The 27,504-nt window shown below is 38.1% G+C and overlaps 3 protein-coding genes across 8 annotated transcripts in view; 2 read left to right on the top strand and 1 right to left on the bottom strand.

Annotated features, from left to right (window-relative positions):
• suco (SUN domain containing ossification factor) overlaps positions 1-17,064 on the bottom strand; it is a 44,302-nt gene extending 27,238 nt beyond the window's left edge. For all 6 annotated transcript variants that reach the window (XM_079475425.1, XM_079475429.1, XM_079475426.1 and 3 more), the window contains exon 1: positions 16,797-17,064. In XM_079475425.1, coding sequence (XP_079331551.1) covers positions 16,797-16,849 — 53 coding nt within the window. In that variant the 5' untranslated portion in view covers positions 16,850-17,064. The remainder of the gene's footprint in view (positions 1-16,796) is intronic.
• A 615-nt stretch (positions 17,065-17,679) lies between these two features.
• Positions 17,680-24,456, top strand: tmed5 (transmembrane p24 trafficking protein 5). The gene is made up of 4 exons (XM_079474593.1): positions 17,680-18,144; positions 19,312-19,409; positions 19,519-19,699; positions 21,461-24,456. Exons 1-4 carry the CDS (start codon positions 17,977-17,979, stop codon positions 21,677-21,679), a joined length of 666 nt encoding a protein of 221 aa, XP_079330719.1. The 5' UTR covers positions 17,680-17,976; the 3' UTR covers positions 21,680-24,456.
• A 493-nt stretch (positions 24,457-24,949) lies between these two features.
• Positions 24,950-27,129, top strand: pigc (phosphatidylinositol glycan anchor biosynthesis, class C). Its single transcript, XM_079474828.1, has 2 exons — positions 24,950-25,006; positions 25,402-27,129. The coding sequence occupies exon 2, from the start codon at positions 25,405-25,407 to the stop codon at positions 26,284-26,286; it is 882 nt and encodes a 293-aa protein (XP_079330954.1). The 5' UTR covers positions 24,950-25,006; positions 25,402-25,404; the 3' UTR covers positions 26,287-27,129.
• The last annotated feature ends 375 nt before the right edge of the window (positions 27,130-27,504 follow it).

Genomic DNA, 27,504 nt, shown 5'->3' with positions numbered 1-27,504 from the left:
AAATGTCTACATTAACTGACAGACAACGTTAGAACGAATTCATATTCATTATCAAATGATTTCGTAAGTTGACTTACCTTCAAAAACGTATTCACGAGTGGCGTCTATGCTGATCCACGGAACGTTAACTTGAAGAGCGCAGTCTGGAGGTGACTGGACGAGGTTTGTGTATAATGCGCATGAGCTGGCCTGTGTGTGTAACCTTGAAATTGTACATTAGTCAAAAATAAAATGTCTTAGTTGAACTATTAATAAAAATATATTTATATTACTAAAAAATATTTGTTTGATTTCCAAAGTAATATTTTTTAAGCTTAACTGAAAGACAAATTATTAATTGGATGTAGTACTCATTGAAAACCTTTTTTTCAGGGCAGAAATATAAGACTCAACATTAGAGTTGGGAAATACATTTTTACATTTTATACTGGATTTTGTCCCAAACAAAATACAATGCATCAACAGCAATACAGACAGCATTTGCAAGGCCCAAAATGAAACCGTAGCTCTGGACTTGTGCCAGGAAAGAAAACGGGTGACAGGACACTGAGATCAATTAGCCAGCACTCCACTTGATGTGACGGATCGCTTCATTTTGTGCAAGCGTTAATTCTCTTGTACTGTATGGATGAGTAGGTCTAGGAAAGCCAGGCGCCCAGAGAAATCCCCAAAACATTTCCTGTTAGCTTTAGCTTTAGTCTTCATTCCACAGTTTAAGGAGTAGTTCTCCTTCAAAATGAAAAATCTATCATCATTTACTCACACTATTGCCATTTCTAACCTGTATGACTTTTTTTCTCTGCAGAACACAAAAGTTGTTTTAGAATTTAGAAGAATGTAAGACTAGTAAATTTACATCGCAATCATGTAAAGCATATTTTCTAATGTTGAATTACTTTTGAGGTAAAATGATATTTAAAGGGGATGTCTGATGAAAATTCACTTCTGTAAGTTTAGTTAGTGAGCAGTATAGCTGTTCGAACATAAACAACATCTGCCAAGTCGCAGAAATCCAAGTTCAAAGAAATGGAAGATATTTTCTTTAAAATAAATTACTTTTTCAAGACTACAATGAACGACTCGTTGAACACTGACAGGGTAAACGGGCAGCACATCTCAGCTTGACCAATCAGAGCGTTTTGGAAGGAGGGACTTACATTTACCAGACACTTTTATCCAAAGCGACTTACAAAACAGGTAAACAATTCTTCTGGGCAAGTATTTGTTGAAAGCATAGACCAAGAATACTGACATACAACAGCACTACACAAATCCGAAACTGTTGTGCCCGTTTGTCTGACCTGGATCTGCTCAATGACCTGGATGTCAATGTCTCCAAAATTGATACATTTATTGCGTTTATTCTTGGTCAAAATGGCCTTTGGTGGTAGCTGACAAGGGTTGGCTATTGATCAGGAAACACATTTGTGCACCACAAACTGGAACAAACTTCCCACCATTTGTCGGGCATCAGACTGTCTCAGCCCTTAGTTAATGTTATGGATTGTGAGACTGATATTAACAATTACATTGGCATGTAAGTTCTACACAGGACAGTTTACCAGAGATCACGAGCCAAAAACAAACGATAAAAAAAGGGTTAAAAGGATGTATTCATTGATAATCCCTTTGTCAGCAAACACTACTTGGCACTGCGCACCTTTATGATAAAACAAGGAAGGTGAATAAGCTAAATAAAATGACCTTTTGGCTATTCAGAGTAGAGATGTGCGAGACTTTAAACTGCAAGCTCCTACCAGTCGACATTGAAACCACCAGTCGATTACATGAAAAAAATACAATAACTGTTATAATTTAAATGATTCCACAAGTCGTTTGCCCTGCGCTCGTTCTTTAGTTTGGATTAAAATGGATTTTGTACAGGCTACATATTTTAAGCCCAGGCACACCCCAGCCAAAACAAACAATACTCATCACGTCACTTCTTGCAGCCGCTTAAACAACCCAGTCAGGAAAGTGGAAGACCTATGGCTGTTTTAGCTACATTAAAGACTAAAGAATATGGGCTATTAATCAAACTGTTCATATCCAATATTTAAAGGGGTCATATGACACGGCAAAACAAATATTATCGTTTGTTTTAGATGTAATGCAATGTGTATACACGATTTCAGCGCCGCCGCTCCCACCACGCGAATCACACGCTGTGCGTAGGGCACCAAGTGCTGAGGGGGCACCAAAAATAGCCTAATGAAAAAAAATGTATCTAATATTATTTCATTAGCCTATACAAAAATTATTAGGCAGGCACCTTTTAGCCATGTATATGTAAAAAAAACGAAAAATCCCATATCACCCCCCCTACACCACCACCCGCCCATGTACGGTCCACGCGGCAGCGTCGGTTGATCACGCGTGTGCCTGACGCAGTTTGACAGACGGTAGCCTAGGCAACTTATTTGGAAATGGCCCCGAAAAGACAGCAGGAGTCAGGATCAGAGAAAAGAAAGAAAAGAAACTGCGAGTAATGGAATTATGCTTAGGGCGCCAAAATGGCTAGCAGCGGCCCTGCACGATTTAAGGTTAATAACGCTGTATGTTCCACTTACTGTGCATGTTTGTATCTCTGAAACTCGTGGATTTTTTACAAAGCTCATTGCTCTGAAAAGTGAGGTGTGCTATCATTGGCCAGTTAACCAGTGGGTAATGATTAGTTGAATTGCAAGCGTGTGACGGAAATGTAACCCCATCTTACCATATTTGGAACATCAGCTTCCAAAGCAATTGTACTGACAGGTACGCCCACCTTACTTGTGTATACATTTGGGCGGTCTTAGTCGGTAGATTAGTTGGGGTGTGGTTACACGAGGTCTGGGTGAGCATTCGCTTTTAGATAGAATGGATCTTTTGTTCCGACACTTTAATTTTGCAAGTTTAAGTGCCTAATACATGCATGGGCAATTAATAACACACCAAAGACACAGAAAAGCACGTATTCGTGCCATATGATATAATGAACGATTCAAAACATCTGACTAATTCTGTAGTTTAAATTAAGCAGCACGTGATGTTTACAGGCCTTCTATGTTTCATATATACTGTGGGTCTCAGAATATAAAATAAATGGCCTGAAAAAACCTTAGATGTTAACTTTATATACACATTCGAGTGTGCTCAGTTGATTGAATATGATTTATTAAAAAAATCATTATATAGGCCCTATGCAAAGGTTATGGACTGCCTTCTGGGCCATTCTTAGTTTTCACTCGACTAAACTGTTACAAAACTTTCATTTAAACGACTGTCAAATTGGCCAAATCAGTGTTTCCCACAGGATTTTGACAGACTTGTGGTGCTGGTGACGTCACAAACGAATTAGCATATTTGTGACGTCATCACATTGTGTTTGAGTCGTGTAAGTGTTAGCACTTGATATCTGTTTTTCTTCTACTCTCTGATCTGTCACATTATACTATATTTTACAACTAAATGCTTTCAGCAGTCACTCTGACTGCTGCTAAAATCCTGATTTATAAACGCAACATCATCGGACAAAATCACAATACAGTTCATCTACATTAAAGAGCGGCTAGATGCCCTTTCTCGACAATGTGTTGCTGCATTATGAATGCTACTTTAATTTCAAATGCAAGTAAACTACACGGAGCTAACTACATCCGTGGACGAGAGGCAGAGGGCTCACGCACACATGGAGCTCATCGGAAGAGAGTGCATGCAAACACGGAAGAGGACGATGCGCACGCAGCTATGCGGCACTCGCACCAAACAAGTCAGGAAAGAGAGAAGACGTTGAGGTGCGGTTTATCTACTAGTTAATTGATCACAGATATAGTCATTATCACGGATGGACAAAATTTACAAAATGTGACACCAAATATACTTGGGGGGCCATTAATATACCTGGATGGACCGTCCAAGTAAATGCATTGTATGGGAAACGCTGCTAATTCAGAGGCGTGTCACCTCCGTAAACTGTAATGAAGGTCATAATGACGCACGTGGTGAAGAAATGTTTGAAGGGTTTTATATTAACACACATGAATATACATGAACAAAGGCATCAACAGGCAAGTTTTCAATGCAATCCTGCATGCTGGCAGGCATTTGTCACAGTTCTTTGCTAAAGGGAGGGCGTGAATAGATGAGGCTGTAAACGGAGGCTTCTGTTTGAACAGTGATATCTTTGTGTTTTACCCCCAGTGCTAAAACAGCCCATGTTGTCAAATTGAACAACCACATATTTGAAATAAGAACCTGTCCCAAGACAGATCTTGTAATTATGAGTTACCCTTCTTGGTTTAATATAAAATGCAATTTAAGTCGAAAGCCACATGAAAAATGTTTGATGAACTGTTTAGCCAAGAAAAAGAGAACAAATAACTACAATTGATGCCAACTGCCTCAACATTACATTAAATTATTTTCTGACATTACACAAAAGCAGATAAACTCCATCCCTATCTGAACGTCATTAAGATGACATCACACTTTAAACTTAAAGATGTCACAATAAGCTTTGGGTGTATCAGTCATCCCACGTCAGTCAAGGTTAGGACTGATTGATTACTGCTGATCTAACCTGATCACATCACCAGGAAAGTTTGCAAAGGCAAAGGTTGTTTTTCATGCAGTTGTGCCAAATGGTAACGCTAAAGGTCAGCAAATATGCAAACAGATGCTTTCAGACGTGTCAAAGCATGAATAGGCAAATAGCCTGATGAGGAGGAGAAATCCATATTCGTTTGTTTTGAATTCGCCAAATGGACTTTGACTTGCTTATGTGGCAGTGGAGGAGAGCATCTGGCCCATTAAAAGGAAAAAGAAAACATGTATAACTGCATCTGCTATACAGAGTGAACACTGGATGACTAGACACTAAATGTCAGAGGTAATACTCATTTTTGCAGTGTGGTTTGCAACTCAAAATACAAACACTCCTATGTGGAGAATGTAAAAAAGCTGAATTTTGCAGAGGGGTGTCGTGAAATTTCATCCTACATCTCAGATTATTCGATCAGGCATGCGTATCAATGTTACGTCTTTTTTCTTTTTGCGCTATGAAATCATCCTACCTGTTTATTTTATACTGCTACAGGAATCTGATGTGTATTTTCATTATTAAATCATTCTACATATTTATTTAATACTGGTAGTACAATTTGATAAGGTATTGTGCTGTAAATTACTCCTACATGTTTCTTATGCAGTTAGGACAATCTGACAGGGTATTTACACTGTAAATTTATTTTAAGCTGATAGGACAATCTGACAGGGCATTTAGCTTTTGAGTGTTGACAGGTTTGTTTACAAGCAAACAGACTCCTAACAAACGCATCATATTATCTATATGTGAACGTACACATTACAAACCGGTCCAGTATTTACATACACACAGCTTTCTATAAGTCAAAGTACACATGACAATCCCGTAGCGTGTTTACAAACCATGCACACTGCTTTCTATAAGTGAAGGCACTCAAGACAAACACATCACGTTCTCTCTATGTCAAAGTAACGTTACACAGGACAATTCCATCAGGTGTTGACAAGCCACATAATGGGTGAAACGACAAATGTGTCAGTGACATTTTTATATACTTTTAAGTGGTCATCGGTCCCTTAAAAAATGCCGGTCCTTAAAATGTCTTTAGTTCAGTCTGGAGGATTTCCATTGAAAACTAAATAAATCCATTGCTCTCGTCTCCTGTGAGGCTGGGAATAGCGTTTTGTGTTGGTCTGTGCAGCCAACAATAGAACAGTTAGCATGCTTTGCTCTGCCATGGTGTCGGAACTAATTCACAAATGACGCTAGGAAAGACAAAAAATGCTAGCAGCGCCATGGGTGGACACGTTCAGAAACAAAAACTGCTTCTCTCTGTATGTTTATCTGCCCCGGACTCATTGAAATGTAAATTGTGTGCACTTATTTCATCAATTTGATGGAAAGACCAACAAAACCGCATCTTAATACAAGGCACAGACAGAGTCCGACCCACAGACACATTTAAGCAGGAAAGTAACATTCACATTTTAGCCAGAAGTTTCGTCTTTTAACAAAAACAAGGCATGGCTGCAGAGTGCGAGTTTCTCGGTTTCACAGCCTCAGAGGGAGAGAAATGATCCAGTATAGAAACGTCGTATTGGTAACGTCGTGTTTATCTAACTATACAATGTGGGAAACTGTAATAATTTAGCTGCTGGACTCGTTACCAGGTTTTAGTACGCGTGCATACATACTATTAGGTTGAAGGCTCGCTAACAATAGAGATCTAAAAGGTTACTCATGTTTTCAAGTAGCATCATATTTAACCAATGAAATATACAAGGTTAGATTAAGAACGAAGGATAAAAAGAATACAAGTCTTCCCGTTTTCTTGTGAAGGTAGTTAGAAAGTTAGCAGGCAGAGGGGGACATCAAGGTGTTATGCTGGTGGTAATCTGTTTGCCACTAGAGGCAGCGACATGTGTTCCACAACAACGCCTAGCTGCTCACAGATGCACCTGCCTGTTAATCGACCTCATTTGCGCCACAATTGGCCGATGACGATTAATAATAAATTCCCCCGAATCTGTCAATCAATTGGTCGACCTCTAGTATAATGCTGAAGAACAGACGGGGGCTGGCCTAGCGGCTTTATTGTAGACCCAGTCCTAATTTGGTAAATGTATTTAATCTGTTCTACACTGCATTCGAAAGCAGCACGTTCGCATTGCTCTCACCGAGAACATGCAAAGAGAGCATCGTAAGGAACAATGCCAAAGTCTGTTTAACAAGTCATGCCACTCGGCAGCCTTTCGGAGCGCTATTTACATCATAGCAAGAGCACCTCCCGTGTTGAATTTCTTCCAATTAATTGTAATGGCTTGATATATATTATCTTTGGCCGTTAAACATGCATTACAGCAATCACAAGTTGCATTAGGTTATTTAAATTATTCTGATGCGCAAAACCTCTTCAAGAAGCTTATCTTACTGACATGTTGAACAGTAAACCGAGAACTTCTGTGAGCTGCCGGTGTACATTTTTACAATGTGCCAAGCCATCAGAACCAAACCATGAGTAAAAAAAATGAGTTACATATTGAACCGTGGGTGAGCTTTATTGATATAAAATATGAAAATATTTTGAGGTTTTGTTCCTACAGACCTTATTTCAGCCGATTTGGCAAAAACCTATTAAAAAACCCATAGGATTTTTGGACTTCAAGTTCCATCGCTCCAAAGTTACAAAAATACGTTATCTCGGAGCCTCCCTATTAGGAAGTAGAAACATCCATGTAACTGTGCCAATGTCCATAAAGCCCTTAAATGTTTAAGAATAATAGCCTACTAAAACTAGGATTTTCTATCAAAATTCATGGGTTTACCATTTTTTATTATAATATTAATGTAGATTTTTCTTTTAAAGGAGCGCATTTCTAATGTGAATATTGTATGCATTGTATGTAATACTAAATTCAAGGATGAATTAAATAATAAACCAAGTAGACGGAAATCCAAAGATTTAGATGCTTCAGATGTGCATGCAGCAACGTGGCCATGGGAGGAGAACAACTACAGGCTTGTGGAGCATACAGCCAATGCATTCTCAAAAAGTAGGCCAATGCTGCAGCTAGACAATGTCTAGGAATTCTGCCAACCAGCACAGAATTAGTTTAAGAATTAAAGTCCCCAAGAATAAAACAATCCAGTGCATTATAATCGCTTTAATTTTTCACCCAACATCTCTGGTCCTGGATAAAGCGGAATTGATCTATACAGAAGTTACAATTATTCCTAAAACTATCAATTCAGTGTGTGATACATTTGCTCCTTAAACAGCCTTTACCCCTAATCTTTGTTCTTGTGATGAACTATTCTAAATAGTTTGACATGTTGTTTCAGGTATGTACAGGAATTATTTAACAGATTTTTCAGTTGCTGAAAAAATGTGAACAGATGAGTACTGCAAAAAGAAAGTAAAGTCAAATCTATAACTGAACTTCCTTAGATATGCAGTGTAGGGATGGGCATTTTTCAACAATTTTATATTCGATTATTTTAATATTGGTTAGTTAATAATGACGTAATTTGTTACATTTTTATTTAGTCTCACTTTCACTGCAAGCTTATAATTATCATTAAATATTCATAATGAATTAATATATATAGGTTTTTTAATGTTTAAAAAAGAAAACTACATAAAATAACTGCATTTAAACCTGCCAGGAACTGTAATATAAAAAGAAAACAGACAAAACAAAAGGCAAGGTCTATTGACAGTCTGTGATATATGGTTATCTTTTTTATTTAGTTTTAACAGTTCTTGATAAGAAAAACAAGCAAGTGTTGCATTTAATGCAAGTTAAATACGAGAGGCCGAGGGCTTGCGCACACACGGAGCTCATCGAAGGAGAGTGCATGCGAACACGGAAGATGAGAAGGTGCACACGGCCACACTCCACTCACTTCAAACAAGTCAGGAAAGAGAGATGCGTAAGATTATGTGAGCCTATCTCTGCAAGTCTGTGAGAAAACGGGCTGTTCAGATTTCACTCCCTTTCTGACGTAGGTAGCCGTTATTATTATAATATTACCTTTTTCTGAACGTGTCCACCCATGGCGCTGTAGTCATTTTTGTTTTTGCAATCGACATACGTGAATTAATTTCCGGCACCATGGCAAAAGTAAGCAAGCACAAACACAGGGTTTCTCATTCGCTTTATGTGACCCTTTCTTGCTTGCTTGGTCGTTGGAAGCACAGGCCCTGGCTGCACTTTCTGCTTAAAAGGGGCGGAGACTAGCAGCTATTTTGCACTTAAAGGCACAATATGTAAATTTGGACCGCAACATGGTGCACTTTCGAAACGACAACAACAAAGGCAAAGCTTAATGACGTTATGCAGGAGAGTGGGATGATTGTCGATGTCGTTCACCATCTAGAGTAGTATGGAGATCACCCATCATTTTCAAGGTAGTGTTGGGCAATATTCTCTAGAGTCAGATCGTTCTGTCGCCAGCCTGTGGATCGTCAATACAGTTTTGGGAAACATAAAAGAACATATTAGAGTTATTAGCTCCAGGATTCAGGAACAACATAAAAAAAACTTGCAAGAATCCGGAAACATTAGGATTGCTAAAGCAGTTAATCAGGAAACTGGTAAGTAATTCCGTCACAAAATAGTCGGGACGATTTTTCCTATTCCGACAATCCTAGGTAAAGTCCTGATGATTTTAAACGGCTCTGCAGATTATTTTATTAGATTTTGTGGTGGTCGGATGTGTTAAGAATGAATGAACCTGATCGAAAGAACTTGACAGACATATAAAAAAGTACACTAATCCTCTTCTCTCAACAGGTAGTGGTCTAGCTTTTGTTGAAACTAGTAACTTTGTATTAGCACCTATTGTACTATTGCTCTTTGTATGACATATCGATTATTGCTCCCCGAACTCTTTGTAAGTCGCTTTGGATAAAAGCGTCTGCTAAATGACTAAATTTAAATGTAAGAACTCTGTTGATTGTCACATGGAACAAAACTATACACAATCAGAAAGACAGATGACAGAAGCATAACAACCATAGTCATGACTTCCAAACTCTTTTCTTTTATCTGTCAGTTTTCTGTCAAAAGCATTACAAACACAATCGTCGCAATTTTACGAATCATTTCAATAAAAATTCAGGTTATGTACATCGGACATATGGATCCCCTGCATTACAATAGTGGTACGAGTCAGAGTGTGCTTTAAGGTAGAACAGAAAAAAATAGCTCCAGTGGAGGTAGTAAGGCCAGGGAAATTATCACTCTTTCAGGTGATAATATCAACAGCCATTTTTTACAAAACATTTTATTAAATTCCTTTTTTAATTATTCTGAAGACTAGATCTAGTGCTGTGCTACCTTAAATGCTTTATAACGCGCTGCTTGAGCAATTTCTCAACGATGAATAGTAATTGTAAAATGAAAATCACATAAATATTTGTACAGATATAAAATAAACATACCGAGAAATAACAACAATTTATTGTCAAGTCTGTATTCGCAGTCAGGACTCTGTTCGTTTGTGGTGTGCTTTCTTTCTTCGTCACATCACGCTGCACCACATATTATAGAAGCAAAACGATTAAATCTAGGATTTCTTGTCCTCGTGTTTGTGGTCTCTAACAGTTTGAAACTCTTATAAGATTTAATAAAAAATGTTGGTGATGTCCCAACATTAGAAGATGACTCTGCAAGCTAAATAAGAGAAATGGAAAAGGCTATTAAATATTGACAAAAATGGTCTTGCACTACTACCGGCAGCATGAGTAAAAACATGCATGCATTATACATTAGATGGGTGTTTTGCTTTCTTTAATGGATGCAAAATCCTTACTTTTCTTTTCACAAATAAAATTTTCTGCAAACTTATTTCTATTTTGTATGTCCATACATTTGTTTATATGAACAGTAATTGTCTAACCTTCCTACTTCTCCAACTGGTCATAGGCTCATTTTTCCACCATTAGTACAAAAATATCCTGGTATACAGTATGAGAAGGGGGTGAAGAATGTCTGTGGGAGACAATGTGCCCTGTGCTTATTGCTTAAAGAAGTGGGAGATGGGCTATACAGAGACTACTGCAACAATATATATATAAAATATATATTCAAATGTTGACTAATACACATTAGTCAACATTTGAAGTGGATCAAAAAGATCAATCAAACTTGTCCTAGGACGAGAACAATACCCATTATTGGACAACATTGATTCCCTTTTTTTATCCACTTCAAATGTTGACTACTATATAAAATGCTAATATACGCTCATGGCGAGCCATAAAACCGCGACCCTAACCTTTATCTTCATTATGAAATCCCACATGGCCAGTCTGCAATTAATTTTTTATTATTTATTGAAATATTGATGTCGGAGATTCCGTAAGCCTGGTGACTTTCTGTTAATAAATGTTTTGCTTAAATATGCAATATGAATACAGTGCTCATAAACAGCTATTCAAGCTGGAGCCCTGCTTGAAATGAATAGATGCTTGGACCTGAAAACGGTACTTCTCACGTCACCACTTAATTCTCATGCCCTCCCGTGTCACTATTCAGTTGTTTAGTCTGACCTCACGCAACACCAGTAGGCAGTTATTCTTACTTCTTGACTGACTCTCAAATGATTCATTTCGCGATTCATCTGTCTAATCCCCTCCTAGCCGCAAGCCTAGTGTCATGTGATTGGTCTGCCGCAAGCAAACGCTTATCAAACATTACGGGAGTCTGCTGTAATTGGTCAAACGTGGTTCGTCAAGTGTCGCAAATGGACCCCATCCTCATTACTGGATTACGGTTTACAGGAGGTAGGATATATATATAACATACAGTCTATAGCTAGCAGTTTGACGAAGAAACATCCAAAGACGCTAATCGATAAATTAAAATATTATTTTTACTTAAAATACTCTTAATAACAAAAGTAATAAAATAACGGTACATGTTAACGTTAGTCTTATTTGCATTTGCTAAACACAGACATAACACTATGCACAATAAATTAGAAAAATGAATTGCTACCATTGTTTCCTCAGAAGTTCTTCCTTTGGTAGTTTAAGTAAGACGGACTTCGTTGCACAACGTAGTACACAAGTTCTAGACATGATGCCCACGCATCACGAACGAGCGACAGTGTTTGGGGGAGGAGAGTGAAGTTTATACGACAGTCCCATCTAAACGTAGGCGGGGACGATTTCTAGTGATGTAGATATGAAGGGATTAGAGACTCGGACTAGGTCATGTCTCAGATTCGACTCCCTTTTTAACAAGCCAATAACTTTGTTGTTCATTTACCTTCGGACTTACTTGGCAGACTAGTTACTTTCAAACACGGCAACATAACACACTGCATGAAATGACATTTTCAATGTTACTTCCTCTTTAACAACTGAATACACTACTGAATTCTACTAAAATTCTTGAGGAATCACAACACTCTAAATAAATAATAAATTTTCAGACAGACAGACAGACAGACACAGAGATTCCTTCTTTTATTAGAGAGAAGAACAAGTTCAGCCCCCTCCCTCTGAATATTCGGTGTTGATTACTACCGGAGCTCCAAAAAGGGTATTCAGACAAACCCTACTCCATACATTAACACACCAGCAAACACAGCACAGGGGCTTTCTGACTGCCTGTCTTCCCTATTCAATTCCTCTTACCCTATACTGCTTTCTATGCAGGGCTCTAAATGAAAGCATTATCGGTATAAATCATTAGTAGTCTACTTCAGTCATATTGTATGTGCCACACTGACCCAGCTGTTACAGAGGAAGACAGTCTGAAGGTATAAATAAAAACCTATAAAGCTTAAAAGTATAAAGCTTGAAAATTAAGTAGCTCATGATGGTCATTATTAGACCCATTAAAATGATATTTTCATCTGTGATGAGAGATGTGAAAGATTCACAGTAAAACACCTACTATACCTAGCTGTCATAATGTAGCTGCATTTAGTTTCTCATTACCTACAACATTTACAACAGCTAGAGAATAAATCAATACTAATTGCAAATATCGGTAAACCCATATTGTGTGCGAATGTCAGACCCTGCCTGCATACAGGGTTGGGTTAGGGGTGAAGGTCTTTTCATAATAAACCTGACTTCCCTATAGAGGGGAGGGGAGAACATTTTGTTCTTTACCATGACATGTCTCACATACTGTATTGTATATGTACAAAACAAACAAGATCTACAAACTAATCTAGGCTACGGTCACAAACTGCAAAGAACTCTTGTTGTGTGTTGTTCATTTAGTTATAACATTGGCAACATACATACATGAGCACATAGTGCGAGTCTGTATACTCAGTCCTATATGCTCCCTATATGACTATGCTATGCCTATGGTGCCTGGAAACTTAAACAGTTGCTTACAAAGGGGGCAAAAATTACTTTACATAACCGCAATGCTCACATTCATTCAATTCTTAACGTAACCAGAACACTGATCATCAACGTGTAACCATGTCATACATTCTTGATCTTTTTGTGCAAGAATGATGAGCGCATGGCTGTTTCCAACAAAGAGTTTGCCTCTGTAATCCGTGTGATGTGCCTTTAAAATGATTTCCGCTGTCAGCTGAGTTACAAATGAATTCCTTTTATCGGAGCTGTGGGCTCCATTTTGGTATGCATGCAACAATCCAATCAAATCCTGATGGATACACAATTTATTTTACTCAGGCACTCAGATGCAAGGCTGAAGTAAAATGATAAAGTCAGCACAAACATGTTTCACGTTGACTTTCAGCTCTGCTTTGTAAACTTAAAATGTAAGATGTGATTCTTATGCAACTCACCAAATATGTTTCAAACTATTTAAATTGTTTAAAGGTGTGATAACATGGCATGTCAAGCATTCTGACTTCTTTACAGTGTTGAACGTGCTTGGCTCCTCATGCTTAACATAGTCAACTTTTAAAAAAACGAGTTGGACGTATGACGTTGTATTTCTGTGCTGTGCTTGTGCACTCCTCCAACACGCCAACTGTTTCGTGACAGGGATCCTATTCCTTTTATTGGCCAATTCTCCATGAGAAGCACAGCACGGCAAAAGCTGCTCACGCACCAACCGAATCGTGAGACCTGCTTACCATTAAGATTGGCTGCGCTGTGGGCCTTTAGCTGCAGCTTGTTACTCGTACGATAGTGAAGTTTAGGTGTGTCTGTTTGTTCACGGCATTTCAGTGATGGATGTTATTATTATAAACTGTGGATATACAACTGGATTTGGATATCATTTGAAACTGATAGATGCGGTCCCAGCGCTAGATGCCGAACATGAACTGTATGCAGTAATTCAAACGAAGTCATATGTTTGTTCTTTATTGGCAATCTGCGTGTACGTGTATAATGTAAAAAACCACGAAGGGATTTATGTAATGTAGTTCCGTCCCACTGCCTGCCTCCAGCAGCTCGTGTTTTTCTGAAATAATCAAACAGCATATCTTTCATTCATTGCTTAATTAACATGGCAGATGCAGGTGTATCATGAAATTAACATCACCTTCGCATAAAAGGCAGCGGTTCATATGATTGTAGCCCCTCTTTACAGCTTACTTTGTGAAATTGTGTTTGTTACTTTGTCTTGCATGTAAATAACCTGATCCTGTTTGATCAACGTATGTGACTGTTCTGTTTCAATATAACCAAGTGTGTTTGTTTAAAGTTTAATATACAGGTTTGTGGCTCTTCATTTCATTTTCAATTCACCATTGTAAGTTAATATTTACCAATCTTTTTTAGAAAGATCTATAGGATTTGTATTAAATCTATAATCATCGATTCGTATCGAGAGCTTGTGAATGGGAATCGAAACATCAGAATTGATACCCACATTAGTAGGGACTCAACACTAATATGAGATTGACAGAAACTGTGTTACCCAATCTTTAAACAATTCATGCCTATTTTTGGCAAAGACAAGTCACAATAAAGTTTACCGTAATGAACTTTTTTGTCGCACAAAGCTGAAAAGCAGTTATGCATTGTGAAGTCAAGACTAAGGGTTGGCGTTTCAGTGACAACCTAGAAGTCCAACCCAAAACCCAAGGTGGGTGATGGGCAGTTCAGAATGGGACAGGCCATCCACACGTTTATCTGCGAATGTAACGATTTTGTATCATATCGGCCTTTCGTCCAAATAAATCCAGCGTGTTGAGAGCCACAAGTATGACATATTGCTTACTGCTCCCCAAACTCTTTGTAAGTCGCTTTGGATAAAAGCGTCTGCTAAATGACTAAATGTAAAACAATTTTTTCCCAGAGTGGTTAAATCTGAAGACGCCATCCTTGTGTTTTCGTGGGTACAGCCGATCTGTATATTTTCTTAACAATGATGTCATCATCACCCCAGTGCGCAAAGTTTATGCGCATGCTAGTCGTCTTCGTTGAAGTGTATCTCTGCAGCAGATTTACAGCACCACACACTGATTTGGCATGTATACTACAACGTTTTGAGTTGGTTTCAGTGGTTTGTGTGTATGCAGATATTTCTTGAGACGACGCTGTGAAAAGCAAAAATAAATTGAATGGAGAAAGCTCTGGCTTCATGTGGATGTGGGTTGATTTTTCACAATGTACTTACTGACCCAGCGCTAATGTTATTAAGAGAGGTGAGAAATGTTTGTATTGCACTAGGAATTTAACAACGCCTTAGTTATCTGTGGTGCGGGAGGTATGAAGGAAGATGTCACATCGATATGCTACATTCTCAGGTATTACAATAAGAAGTTCGCAGAAACAAGGAAAGAACAATCAGGAAGAAAGAAAAAGTAAGAAGTATAGGAGAAGAATGTTTGGTTAGGCTTGCTGTGGGTAAGAGCATGTGCCAAGCAGCACCATGTCCTGCCCATAACAGCAGGCTGTGTCTAGATTATACAGAGTAACCAAGACATACTTGTATGTGGAGTGATCACAACATTCTACTTACTGAAGTTAAACTGTACGGCAAGATCAAGCACTGAAACAGAGTGTATTTAAAATTACTGGTTGAAAAAAGGACTGTGCGTGTGCATATCCCTGCGTTTTAGCTGCAGAGTATCAGATACTGTTTATACAGAAATACATGTTGGAATGTCGTTGAACATTTTTAAGATCAAAATCAAGAAAATAATTTAAGTCTGTTAAATTGTGAAATATAAACATACCTGACTTTTACATTACAAAACTATAATACAAACCTTATACTATTAAGATTGCCAAATTTGTGATCCAAACGACAATAACAGATAACTTTCTGCAAACACACATACTATATGATCATTCAAATTTAATATCACGTGACATGCAGTTTAAATATGACAAATCTGATTGAACTTCTATGTAAATTGAGGGATTTCCTCGTGGAGCAACTTTTCTATTACAATGAGATGATAAAAAGTTGACCAAGATGTTTTTCGGACTTCGTTGATATCGCACGTCATGTCCACCTTAAGTGTCCCATGCTTCTTTTCTAAACCTCCCATTTTAACTGCTTATTTAAAGAAGGATTTGCCAAGACGTGCATTTTAAACTTTTGATAGCAGGAAAAAGTATTGAGCATTAAAAATCGCTAAATGAAATCAGTTTAGCATTCCAGCTTCCATTGAACGATACATCATTTTTAAAGAGCTGCTCATATTATCAGTTGTGATCATTTATCCAATCTCTTTATAATCTTTCTTTAAATATGTTATAACTTGCGTCAACTCATACGCAACTGGGTTAGCGTTTGATGCCATATCCAGCTCACTTCTGAACAATTCTTACAAAAAACACGAGTTGCAGACATGAGCTTTCGGTTATGAACTATGAAGCCAGCTATACAAACAACTTCGCATACAACAAAAAATTAGAGCACTTTCAAGTCAAGCACTAACGTTAAACATTTAGACCGCTCATAAAAAGCCAAGCTAAAACAGTTACACAAAGTCAGTATTGAGCTGTTACAAAAATGACAGTGTGTTTCTCCACCAGCCCGTTATTAAAACCATCAATCCAAATAGGATGGTTGGCTGACACAGGATGGCAACACATCTGTGTGATGTTAAACCATCTTTACACTTAAATTCTATATAAATCTGTTGACTCAGTGTTCACACTGTCATAACACAAAGCTCAAACACATCCCACCTCCGAAGCTACTGAACTAACGTTAGCATTATAGCACGAAGCTATCACGAGAGACGGAATGGTACGTTTGGTCTCTGTCAAAATATCACTCGTTTATTGTTCAGCTTCATGGGTGGATGTATTATGATATAATTGTACTAAATATAATGTACGAATATTTGGACTTACCAGCACAGGAGAGCTAAAACGGCGCACAGCAACAACACGCGCAGCTTCTTCATTATCTTCCCGCGGGGACCAACATCCTCGCTTTCTATCTGTTCTCCTCTAATACTTACGGCCAAGGCAACCTAATAATGCTAATTGTTTACAACTGTATCAAAGCAAAGGGGTGTGTTTCGATGTAAAGAACAAACACTTGGGAGATTGTGTGTGTTGAACCCCCCGCTGATAATCGTTGACTGCCTCTTTCCGTCGTCGTATGCTGCTGTTGAACAAGCTGGCCAGCGCTTACCCCTCCCGCTGCCCCTCCGTCAGCAAATAGGAACAGAGTATTACGTTGGTCCCGGCCCTTTTAGAAAGCTAGATGAGTTGGAAGTTTTGACAGCAGACGCGTCACCTAAATGATAAGAGGCGTAATGATCATTTGCCAGATCATCCGTATTGTAGAATAACTGATACATTTATATTTCAAATTATAAGACATTAACTTGAATCTATGGGGTATTCAAAGTGAGAGCTGTTAAAAAAAACGTATCCCAGTGTGATGCGGGAAGTAAATTGTTGTTTGGCAATGAAATGACTCAAATATGGTAAATATGGTCAAAAGAAAGTTTCAGACACGACAATTTTGGGTCACACACAAATGGCATCTCGAATAAAGAATTCCACATGTGGAATAATGCGCATTCGTAAATGTTTACGTTTAAATATTCACAGCTGGTGTTTGATGTCAATAAAAATGTATGTTATCCCTTGATTTGTATGAAAAATATTCAAACATATCTGCCTCTCATGCGGTATGCATTTAGCTATCGACCACGACGTGACGTTCTGGAAATTACTCTCGAGTGCTGCTTTAAAAACATGATTTCCCACAATGCATCATTTTAGTACATCGCGTAACATGCCTGTTGATGTTTTAATGGTACGTGAATATTTAATGCATTTACGTAAAACCCTTGTTCGGTAGTTTTTAAAGAAATATTAAACAATGCCTAAACAATGACGAGGTGTTAAGCGTCGCACTGAATAATATAATCAGTATTAATGTGGCGGGGTCCTGAAGTAAAACAATCCCAACTCTTTTGGTGAGCTGTCCCAAACAGCTGCCTCTGAAGTTTACAGAAGCACCGTATTCATCGGTATCTGGAGTTCTTCCTAGATGTGTAGTTAGAAGCAGCGTAACATGGATGTGTTTCGAGTGTTTGTGGCATTTTTATCCCTGTGTGTGTCCGCGATTAGCGCCTTTTCTCAGTCTCTTGACAGTGACTTTACGTTTACTTTACCCGCCGGACGCAAAGAGTGCTTCTACCAGAGTATGAAGAAAGACGCTTCACTGGAAATCGAGTATCAGGTACATCTAAATATTTGACAGATGATTATATTTTAAGATGTCGTGAAATTCCAACCGTTAGAATGATACATGGTACATAAGGTGTAAACCCGATGTTAGACATTCGAACCTAACGAAAGAGTCGCATTTAACAGGTGCCCCATATTTAGATCCAAATCCGTGTTTCTGTACCGGGGTCGGGGGTCCACTAGGGGCCTCAACATACTTTCAATTGAGACTCAAGATGACTTGGAGTGATTTTAGAAGAGCCTTAAAAATCAAGATATTTCTAAACGATTATGCGGCCAAGCTCAAAAATATCTTATTGGGTCGATACGCCTTTGGGGGGTCTTTTAATATTGTTGTGACATTGATGTCAAGAAAGTTTAGATCTAGTCCATTGGATGTAAAGCTTTTTAATGTAACAGATCAGTCACCTTAAGATGCTGGTTGCAAAACAAGTTGCAATAGTGTCTAATGCAATATACTGCATTATGAAAATGACACTTGTGACACAATAAAGCTAAAGTTCAAGTGAAAACGCACAAACAAACAAAAAAAATGACTGTGATTTCTTAGACTTGAGTATTGATTCTCTTTCCCAAAACTAACCCCCATAATGATTCTTTATAAAAGGTAATGCATGTTGGCAATTCCAGCGTTATGGATGTGACATAAAAACGCTCAGGGAATGTATTTGTTAGCAATATACTGAACCATTTGTTTATTTTTAACTGAACCCTTATTGATAGAGTTGAAACATCAAGAAAATATATCTGTCTATCCACAAGTTTTCTATTTTAAAAAGGGAAATAAACATCTATTATGGATGTGACAAAAAGTTTACAAAGTTTTTGGGAGACAACAGTGAATTATAATGTACAAACATGAAGCAATTATACCCAACAAATGCAGAAGGGATGCCTCTTCAGAGATCATAAAATAGTTTGTTTATTTCAATTTCCATGTGACCATTTATGAGGAATATGTACCGTTATGGATGTGACAATCCTGAAAATGGCACTATGGAACACCTATGAAAAATCATACACTAAAAATAAAACTAATGCTTTAAAAACTTGGGAGACCTCACATGGGTATTTGAACCACCAAATGTTGATATCTGTGCTATTAGTATAGTAAAATCGACAATAATTAAAAAAAATTCACTTCATGTTTTGTTTTCAGGTTCTGGATGGAGCAAGTCTAGATGTAGACTTCCAGTTGCATGCACCCAATGGTCACATTCTAGCCTCGGACTACAGGAAGTCTGATGGGGTTCACACGTAAGCAAGCAGATGGTTCTATAATCACACAGAGACTGTAAAGCGCCTTCCTCTCTAATAATTGTGTGTGTACTTTCTTTTCACTTTGTTTCTGACTGGTTCCCTTTAGTGTGGAAACAGAAGAGGGAGACTACATGATCTGTTTTGATAACACATTTAGTGCCATTTCTGAGAAGATAATCTTCTTTGAGTTGATATTGGACAATATGGATGACGGACAGGAGTCTGAGGACTGGAAAGCATATGTACAGGGAACAGACCTTCTGGATATGAAACTGGAAGATATTATGGTAAGACCCTATGTGTCTGTGAGGGCTACAGCAAGGAAATATATAGGGCCCTATTTTAACGATCTAAGCACATGGTCCAAAAGCATAAGTCACTAGTGAACTTGGGACGTGTCCGAATCCACTTTTGCTTGCTGAAGGATGGGAAAAATGGTCGGTGTGCCATGCGCATGATCTCAAAGGGTTGTCCCTATTCTGTCGATGAGTCATGGATGTGTTATGCAAAACATCCAGTAAACCAATCAGAGTCTTATCTCCCATTCCCTTTAAGAGCCCGTTGCGCTCACGCCATGGCGGATTCACTATTTACACGGCGGAATTCAGAAGAGCAAAGACTGGACGATTCTCCAGACAGGAAACGCGTCTGCTCGTGCAAAAGGTTAAAGCGCACGAGCAGACCATCTACAGGACAAGCCCGTTTTTTTTTTCTTTATGTCCTCAATAATAATAATTTAAATTGTAATCCATTTATTTGTAATATTTGGCATTGTCATGTGCTGCTGCGCATCCCTCAGTGTAAAATAAGTGTATGCGCGCTGTATTAGGCACATATTGTGTATTAGGCGTATATTATTAACATGCTCTTTAAATAACAAAAATATATTGCGCCGTTGACTTTAGAACAGGTTTAAGTTGGTTAAAAGCGCAGTCTATTTCAGTTGCCTCAAAATAACATCGCGCCAACAATGTGCCTGAAGACCTTATTTTCATGGGCACACAAATGGGCGCAAATGCATTTGCTATTTAAACAACATGGCGCAGGAGATGAAAAGGAAAACTTCTTCGGGCTGAAACTAAGCATTGTTTCGAATGTATGGAAGGGCCTGCATAGCTGGCCAGCCTCAGTGATCCTTGATATAGTTATAGAAAGCCTCTTATTCGAAAGCTTTTTTAGACCCCGAAATTGTATACTTACAGTTTCATTATAAATTCCTTGATTCTTAATCTCTGATGTTCCAGTTTGAGATTTCAACATGATGTTTACTTGGCATATGGCATCAGTTTTACTAGGTGTTGAGATGACATTGGATTGAACCAAAGCAATGAAGATAAACAAGGCAAAGCATGCCAACTCCCAGAATGCTGTGGCAGCACAGGTGTTGTCAAAGTGACACTGCTAGCATTTTAAATGACACCATTATGAACGAACAGTTTTATGTGTATAGAAACTAATTCTACATTAAAGTGATACTTTGATAATTCTGTCATCATTTTCTCACCTTCGAGTTGTTCCAAATGTTTATAAATGTCTTTGTTCTGATGAACACAGAGAAAGATATTTGGAAGAATGTTTATAACCAGACAGATTTTGCCCCATTTGACTTCTATAGTAGGAAAAATTACTTTTGTGTTCAACAGAACAAAAAAATTAAAGAAGACATTTTGAAGAATGTAGGACAGGCAACAGTTCTCGGGCACTTTTGACTACCATTGTTTTTTTCCTACTATGGTTGTCAATGGGTGGTGTTATTATTCCATAGGTGAGTATATGATGACAGAATTTTCATTTTCGGGTGAGTATCCCTTAAATGCCATATAAGGAAACAACAGGAAGTTTCCATCTAAAATAACAGCAGGAAATTATCCGTTCCTATTGGGTCATAGTGTTTAAGTCCACTTTGTCAACCCGCCAGGTCTTTGTCCATTGAGCCAATGTTTTCAGAATGCGTGTACCATATCCCTTCCAAGATTTGACTATAAAATAGCCTTGACTATAAAAAACTGACTAGATTGTATGGTTTCTAAGTATCTTTATCTTTGTAGGACACCATCAACAGCGTGAAAGCTCGCCTGGGCAAGAGTCTTCAGATCCAGACGGTGCTGAGAGCTTTCGAGTCACGTGACCGCAACCTACAAGAAAGCAACTACGAACGGGTTAACATGTGGTCCTGTACCAACCTTGTCCTCATGGTGATCGTATCCGGGATACAGGTCTACTTGCTACGCAGCCTTTTTGAGGACAAGAAAAAAACACGCACATAACCTCACTTCCTGTTACTAACTGAAAAACGCACCTCTCTAACTTACTATCCATTAATATTGTGCTTCCTTCTCGGATTTCTCATCAAAGTGTCCTTGGACTGGCGATGGCTGGAGTTTCTCTTATCCTCAGCCCTCCTTCCCACCTTTTATATCCGTCTTGCCTTGTTGTGATGAAGACAATCATTTTCTACTTGAGCCAAGCACTCAGTGATACTTTGATAAAACTAAACATTGAAGTTGTTCTTTAAACTGCTGCTATGTGTGACCGAGATCTCATCAGGTGTATGACCTCTTAGATGTTTTTAAAGTATACGATAAGGCTTAACAGAGAACGAATAGTTTTGCGTTTTTGTATGGTGTTTTATAGATTTAAAATCCTCATTGACTTGTTAACTGTATAAGGTGTAGTTACTGGATTTTCAGGCACTGATAAAAATACACTGATACGCAGCAAGGTTTTGGAAATAAAGAAGCTTACTATTTTGAAATGAAACATATGTGAAATGTTTGTTGATTAGTAATGTCTGATTAAATTGACCGTTTTTGTACGTTAACCGCACCCTTAATGCACATGCTGTAACGTTTTTATTATGGGAATCACACCAACTCATCCTCTTGTCATTTCAAACCTGTATGATGTACTTTCTTATGCAGAACACAGAAGACATTTGAAAGAATGTAGATAACTGGCATCTATTCACTTGCATTGTCCAAACAATCTAAGTAAATAAGGGCCATTGCTGATCGGTTACCAACTTTCTTCAAAATATCTTCTTCTGTGTTCTGCGGAAGGAAGGAAGTCAAAAAGGTTTGAAATGACAAGAGTCTGGGTAAATGATGACAGCATTTCTGGGTGAACTACCACTTTAAATGGATACTCCAGCCAAAAATGAAAATTCTTTACCTATTTACTCATCCTCATGTTAATTCAAACCTGTATGACTTTATTTTTTCTACAGAACACAAAAGATGATATTTTTTTTAAGAACGGTGATAACCAAACAATATTGAACTTTCATTCTATGGACACACACCCACGACATTTCTCAAAATATCTTCTTTTGAGTTCTGCAAAAAAAAGTGTCATATACAGGTTTTGATTGACATGAGGTTGAATAAACAATGACAGAATTAGAATTGTTCTGTGACCTATCCCTTTAACGCTTCAGCCTGTCATAAAGAAGAGTTACTGGTCAGCAGGATTTGGGTTTGGTCCAGGTTAAATGTGGAGTTAGGAAAAAAGCTCTCGGGTTCATAAATCATAGAGGGTTTAGCAACAGAATTCATGACCTGGTAATGACAGCAGCAGTTCAATCCCTCATGCTTCAATGGCAAAGGGTCTCCTCGCCAAACAAAAATCAATGGGTTGTACAATGGGATTGGATTCCTCTTTGGTTGTTCTTTAATGTGACATTGGTTAATTTAGCAGTTTGCAGTTTTGCTTGTTAAACAATACGTTTTGCTTGTTAAACTGCTGCAGTGCAGACACACTTTTTCTGATTTTTTGACATTGGTTAACATAGCAGTTTGAAGTTTTGCTTGTTAAACTGCTGCAGTGCAGAAACGCATGCATGAGTTGTTCAGTTCAAGATTAAGGAACAAGGCTCATCCTGTTGCTCCAGTCAGGCTATTTTAGTGTTGTTACTACGCCAACCAGCTAGAATCACTGGGCCCATTGAGGAGCTGCTTTTATTGTTACAAAGTGTTTAAACCGTAGTAAATGATTACTTAATTAAATTACACTTGTTTGCTTCGTCTTATAATTCTGAATTTGTCATTTTAAATCAATCTAAAAATAGCAAGTCAGGTTAAGCTTTGTGAAGATTCGATCTCCTGGTTGAAACAAAATGCATCATGTAGCACATGGACTTATTTTATGTGAAATGTTATATTTTGCGCTGAATGCATTTCTGTTTAATTTTAAAGCTTTTGTCGCCCCCTGTTGGCAGTAAATGAAAATCACATTTAACACTAGCTGACAATTGTAAACTGATTTTAAAAACTGAAAACATATAGACCTAATATTAAACCTACCATTGTCTAAAATTATTTTCATTGGTACTGATTTGATTGAAGGGTTCATATAAGTCATCGGGGCTCTATGTCATATGTCCTTGTATATTTTATTAAGAAGAATAGGTTAAGTAGCCTATGATCTACAGAGATTACGACAGCAGGGTTGACAGATGATTTCGCGACACTTCACGGTGAAATATAAAAATGATATTGATACAAGAAGCTAATTTTGTAAACTTTTCTTTCACTTATTTTGGTCTTGTCATACAGAAGAATTTTGGAAAGATATAAGCGCATTTATTAATGAGAATATTGAGAAATTTTAAGGATATTATTTTGGAATATTAGGATTCTGACTCCACTAAGAACAATGTTTGTTTTTTTAATTTAATTTATTTTCTTTGTCAATTGTACATTAAAAAGTGTACATTTAACAAACCACTGTTTCAGTTCTTCCTAAAATATGTTAAGTTGTGGTTGCTATTTTACCATCATTAAATAGGAAAGCAGTTAAGACGATTTCAGTTCGTAAGCACTTTAATTTATTTATGTATTAACTGATGTAACTGATGTTTAATTACATTTCTTACCCTCAAGTTTGTTTGTTTGTCTCTTTTTATCTCTTTTCTTACTTCGATATTGTTCAATCCATTTCCATGTTCCATGCTTATGATATTGAACATATACTATTTACACCCTGTATGCAACAGAATATGTCCGGGTAAAGAGAAATCAGAAATAAAAAACGATAGTTTTTCAGCAATTCTGTGTTCAGGATTTTCTGGGCGGGCCTAAAACGGTTACACGATGACGACACAGGCGTCCGAGGATGCATGGCCCCGCCCCAGCGGTATTTGACAGTTGAGAAACCGTTTCATGACAACGGCCGGTTACCCGCGAGGGGGCGTGGCTTCAGTAGCGACAGCGCGTTTGAGAGTCGTGCCTATTTTTCCAAGATGTCGATAACTTCTTTTATTTACTTGGATGTTTTATCTCCATTCAAATTTGTCTGGTTAGTTAATTACACACTTTTCTGTTGTGTGACAAACTCAAAAGACACATTTTAATGCCACTTTACTGGGACTTTAAACTAATTTATACATTGAATGTGAACATGTCGTCTTTGTATGTTCTATGAAAATATGAAATAGAAAATATTAATTTGGCTTCTCTTTATTGGAGGACTTATCAACTGGCCCATAGATGGCGCTCCTGCACTAGCACGTCAACTTCTCCAACTTTTGTTTGTACATTACGTCACTTCCGGGTGTGTGATGGCATGACAGCATAGGGAAGAGAAATCCTTTTTCGGTAAGATTCTATTATTATTTTGTAATATTTAATGTTTAATGCTTGTTGTCATATGTATTTTTAAGATATGAATAAGTCTGAACAAATAGGCATTCGCCTCGGGTGTTGTATTGAGTAATAGCTTTAATGTTTATCTGAGCTCTTTGTGGTGGATGTGTATTTTGTTTTATCAATCGCCTGGTAAATAATGATCGCGAGTCAAGCTCGTTAAGCTATTTGAGTCATTTTCTAGTCATGTCGATTTCAAAACTCTTATTATGTTTCCAGACTGACAGATGTACGTTACGTCTGCCATTTGATGGGTTAACTTGTATTATGCCGTGTGTTATTTGGCGTGGCGCTCTTTTTATTAAATGTTTTTTATTCTGATGGGCTATGTATTTGTATTTTAACAGGTGATGGGTGCAGACAGTGGTCCCGGGGGTCCGGCGGCTGTCCCGTGGCGCAAAGTGCTGTACGAGCGGCAGCCTTACCCAGACAATTACGTGGACAGCCGTTTCTTGGAAGAGCTGCGACGCAACATCCGGGTCCGTCAGTACCGTTACTGGTCCGTGGTGCGAGAGACGGGGCTGATCGCACAGCAGGTGTCGTGGGTGGCGATCTTTCTCACATTGTGGTATTACATGGAACAGGGTGACCTGGTGCCATCCGCGGTGTTATGGGTCAGCATGGGTTGCGCTCTGCTGGGCTACGGACTCTACGAGATCCTGGGAGGAGCTGGGGTCCGACAACGCACCCGCCTGGCAGACCTACAGAGCGCCAGCATCTTTCTGGCTTTCACCTTTGGGTTCTCCCCAGTTTTAAAGACACTGACCGAGTCTGTTAGTACAGATACTGTGTATGCCATGTCGGCTGTTATGCTCTTAGCTCACTTGGTGTCTTTCCCCTATGCCCAGCCTAGCCCACCCGGCAGCCTTTCCCTCAACGCGGCTCTTTTTGGGTCGGTGTGTCTGGCGTCTCGGTTGCCTGGTGCCCTGCATACCTTCACCATGCTGAGCTGTGCTCTACTGGTATTTGCGCTCTGGCCCTGTCTGCTGCATCGTATACGTGAGAAGGCGAAATGGAGCTTTCCGTGGGCAGCAGGGCTGGTGTGTCTGGGTGGAGTGGGGGGTGTGGGTAGTCTGTGGCCTGAGGGGGCTGTGCTTCTTTCTGTGACTCTGTTAATACTTACTTTACTGTGTCCGTTGTTACTAGTCCACCTGCAGAGGCATAAGGATAATATCCATGGTCCCTGGGACGAGGCAGAGATAAGAGAGGATCTCTCTCACTTTCTGAACTAAAAAACTAGACGGGAAACTGCATGGGTTACAGGAAGTGTTGAAGTGGGTTTTTATTATTCTACAAAATGTTGGTCTAAAGAGGGCTGGTTTTAAATCTCTTGCACCTTTCTCAAGCTCAGGGATGAATACAAATTGTGTGTTTGAGATGTAATATTAGGACAGTTTGCAACTATTGTGAAATGAGCATGTCCGGGTCACATTATCAAAAGAAAACTCATATTTTGCATAAAGGACATTTGAAGAGTTCGTTTTCAAACACCTTAAAACTTAAAAAAATCTAAAATCGTGTTTTTTACTGTGCATTCCAATTCAAACATGATGACAGTAAACTTCAAATGTTTGGTTTTGCAAACAAACTCTTCACTTACAGGCCTTTACAGTAACAGGACAACTTTTTATTGCCGAAATGCAGTTGAATTATTTTCTTTTGGGATTGTGAATAGATTCTCAACACTGAAATAGTGTAAACTGTATTTCTATAGCATGATTTACGACTACAAGGATTCAAATGTCTTTATGATATTCTGTTTTAGGAAAAGTGCTGTATGATCCGGAGATGTTTTCTTTTATGAGACTCGTCTAAATTGGTCAAATTCACTGTAGGAGCTTTAAAGACTTTAACAGTATTTATATAATTGTATATTCCTGAATTGCTTGACTGTTTTAAAAATGTTTTCAAGAATGTTATTATTATTAACACGCACAGTGTTCAAATAAATCCTATTTTAATACAATGCTATAGATGTTTTATGAAGAATTAATGTATAGACCATTTTTTGATGTATTAATTTACATCTATAATAAAGTCTTAAATTGTTGCTTGAACATGATGTTTTTGTGTTTACAAAGTGCTTCTGGACTAGTGCTTTTTACAGTTAGAAAAAGTGTTTAGAAGGACACAAATCATTGTGAAAACATTGTTATCCACAAGGTGTCAGTCATATATCAGCCCAGGTATTTCTGCAGCGCTAACCATTGTTACATTACTGCATGTTTCTGCCGTTCTTCAAGTTATGTATATTGCTGAATATAGTATAAACAAACAGCATAATATGACACACACAATTATTTCGACACAGTAATGGCAAACTCTCTGAAACTCTTTGTAAATAATATATTTCTAAATGTTATATGTAAGTTTTAAATTTGAGTTTTTCACATAAACAGTGCAGGATGTTACATGGCTTTTCATGAAATTCCTCCAAGTCTGAACAAAAG

The sequence above is a fragment of the Barbatula barbatula genome (assembly GCF_947034865.1).
Source record: "Barbatula barbatula genome assembly, chromosome: 15".
Lineage (NCBI taxonomy): Eukaryota > Metazoa > Chordata > Actinopteri > Cypriniformes > Nemacheilidae > Barbatula > Barbatula barbatula.
This window is presented reverse-complemented; position numbering and strand designations above follow the sequence as displayed.

What these genes read in the sequence shown, in the direction of transcription:
- tmed5 (XM_079474593.1), top strand. Translation starts at nt 17,977, where the DNA reads ATGGATGTGTTTCGAGTGTTTGTGGCATTTTTATCCCTGTGTGTGTCC. An exon ending in CACTGGAAATCGAGTATCAG is followed by an intron (nt 18,145 to 19,311) that starts GTACATCTAAAT and finishes TTTTGTTTTCAG; the next exon opens with GTTCTGGATGGAGCAAGTCT. An exon ending in AAGTCTGATGGGGTTCACAC is followed by an intron (nt 19,410 to 19,518) that starts GTAAGCAAGCAG and finishes GGTTCCCTTTAG; the next exon opens with TGTGGAAACAGAAGAGGGAG.
- pigc (XM_079474828.1), top strand. Translation starts at nt 25,405, where the DNA reads ATGGGTGCAGACAGTGGTCCCGGGGGTCCGGCGGCTGTCCCGTGGCGC.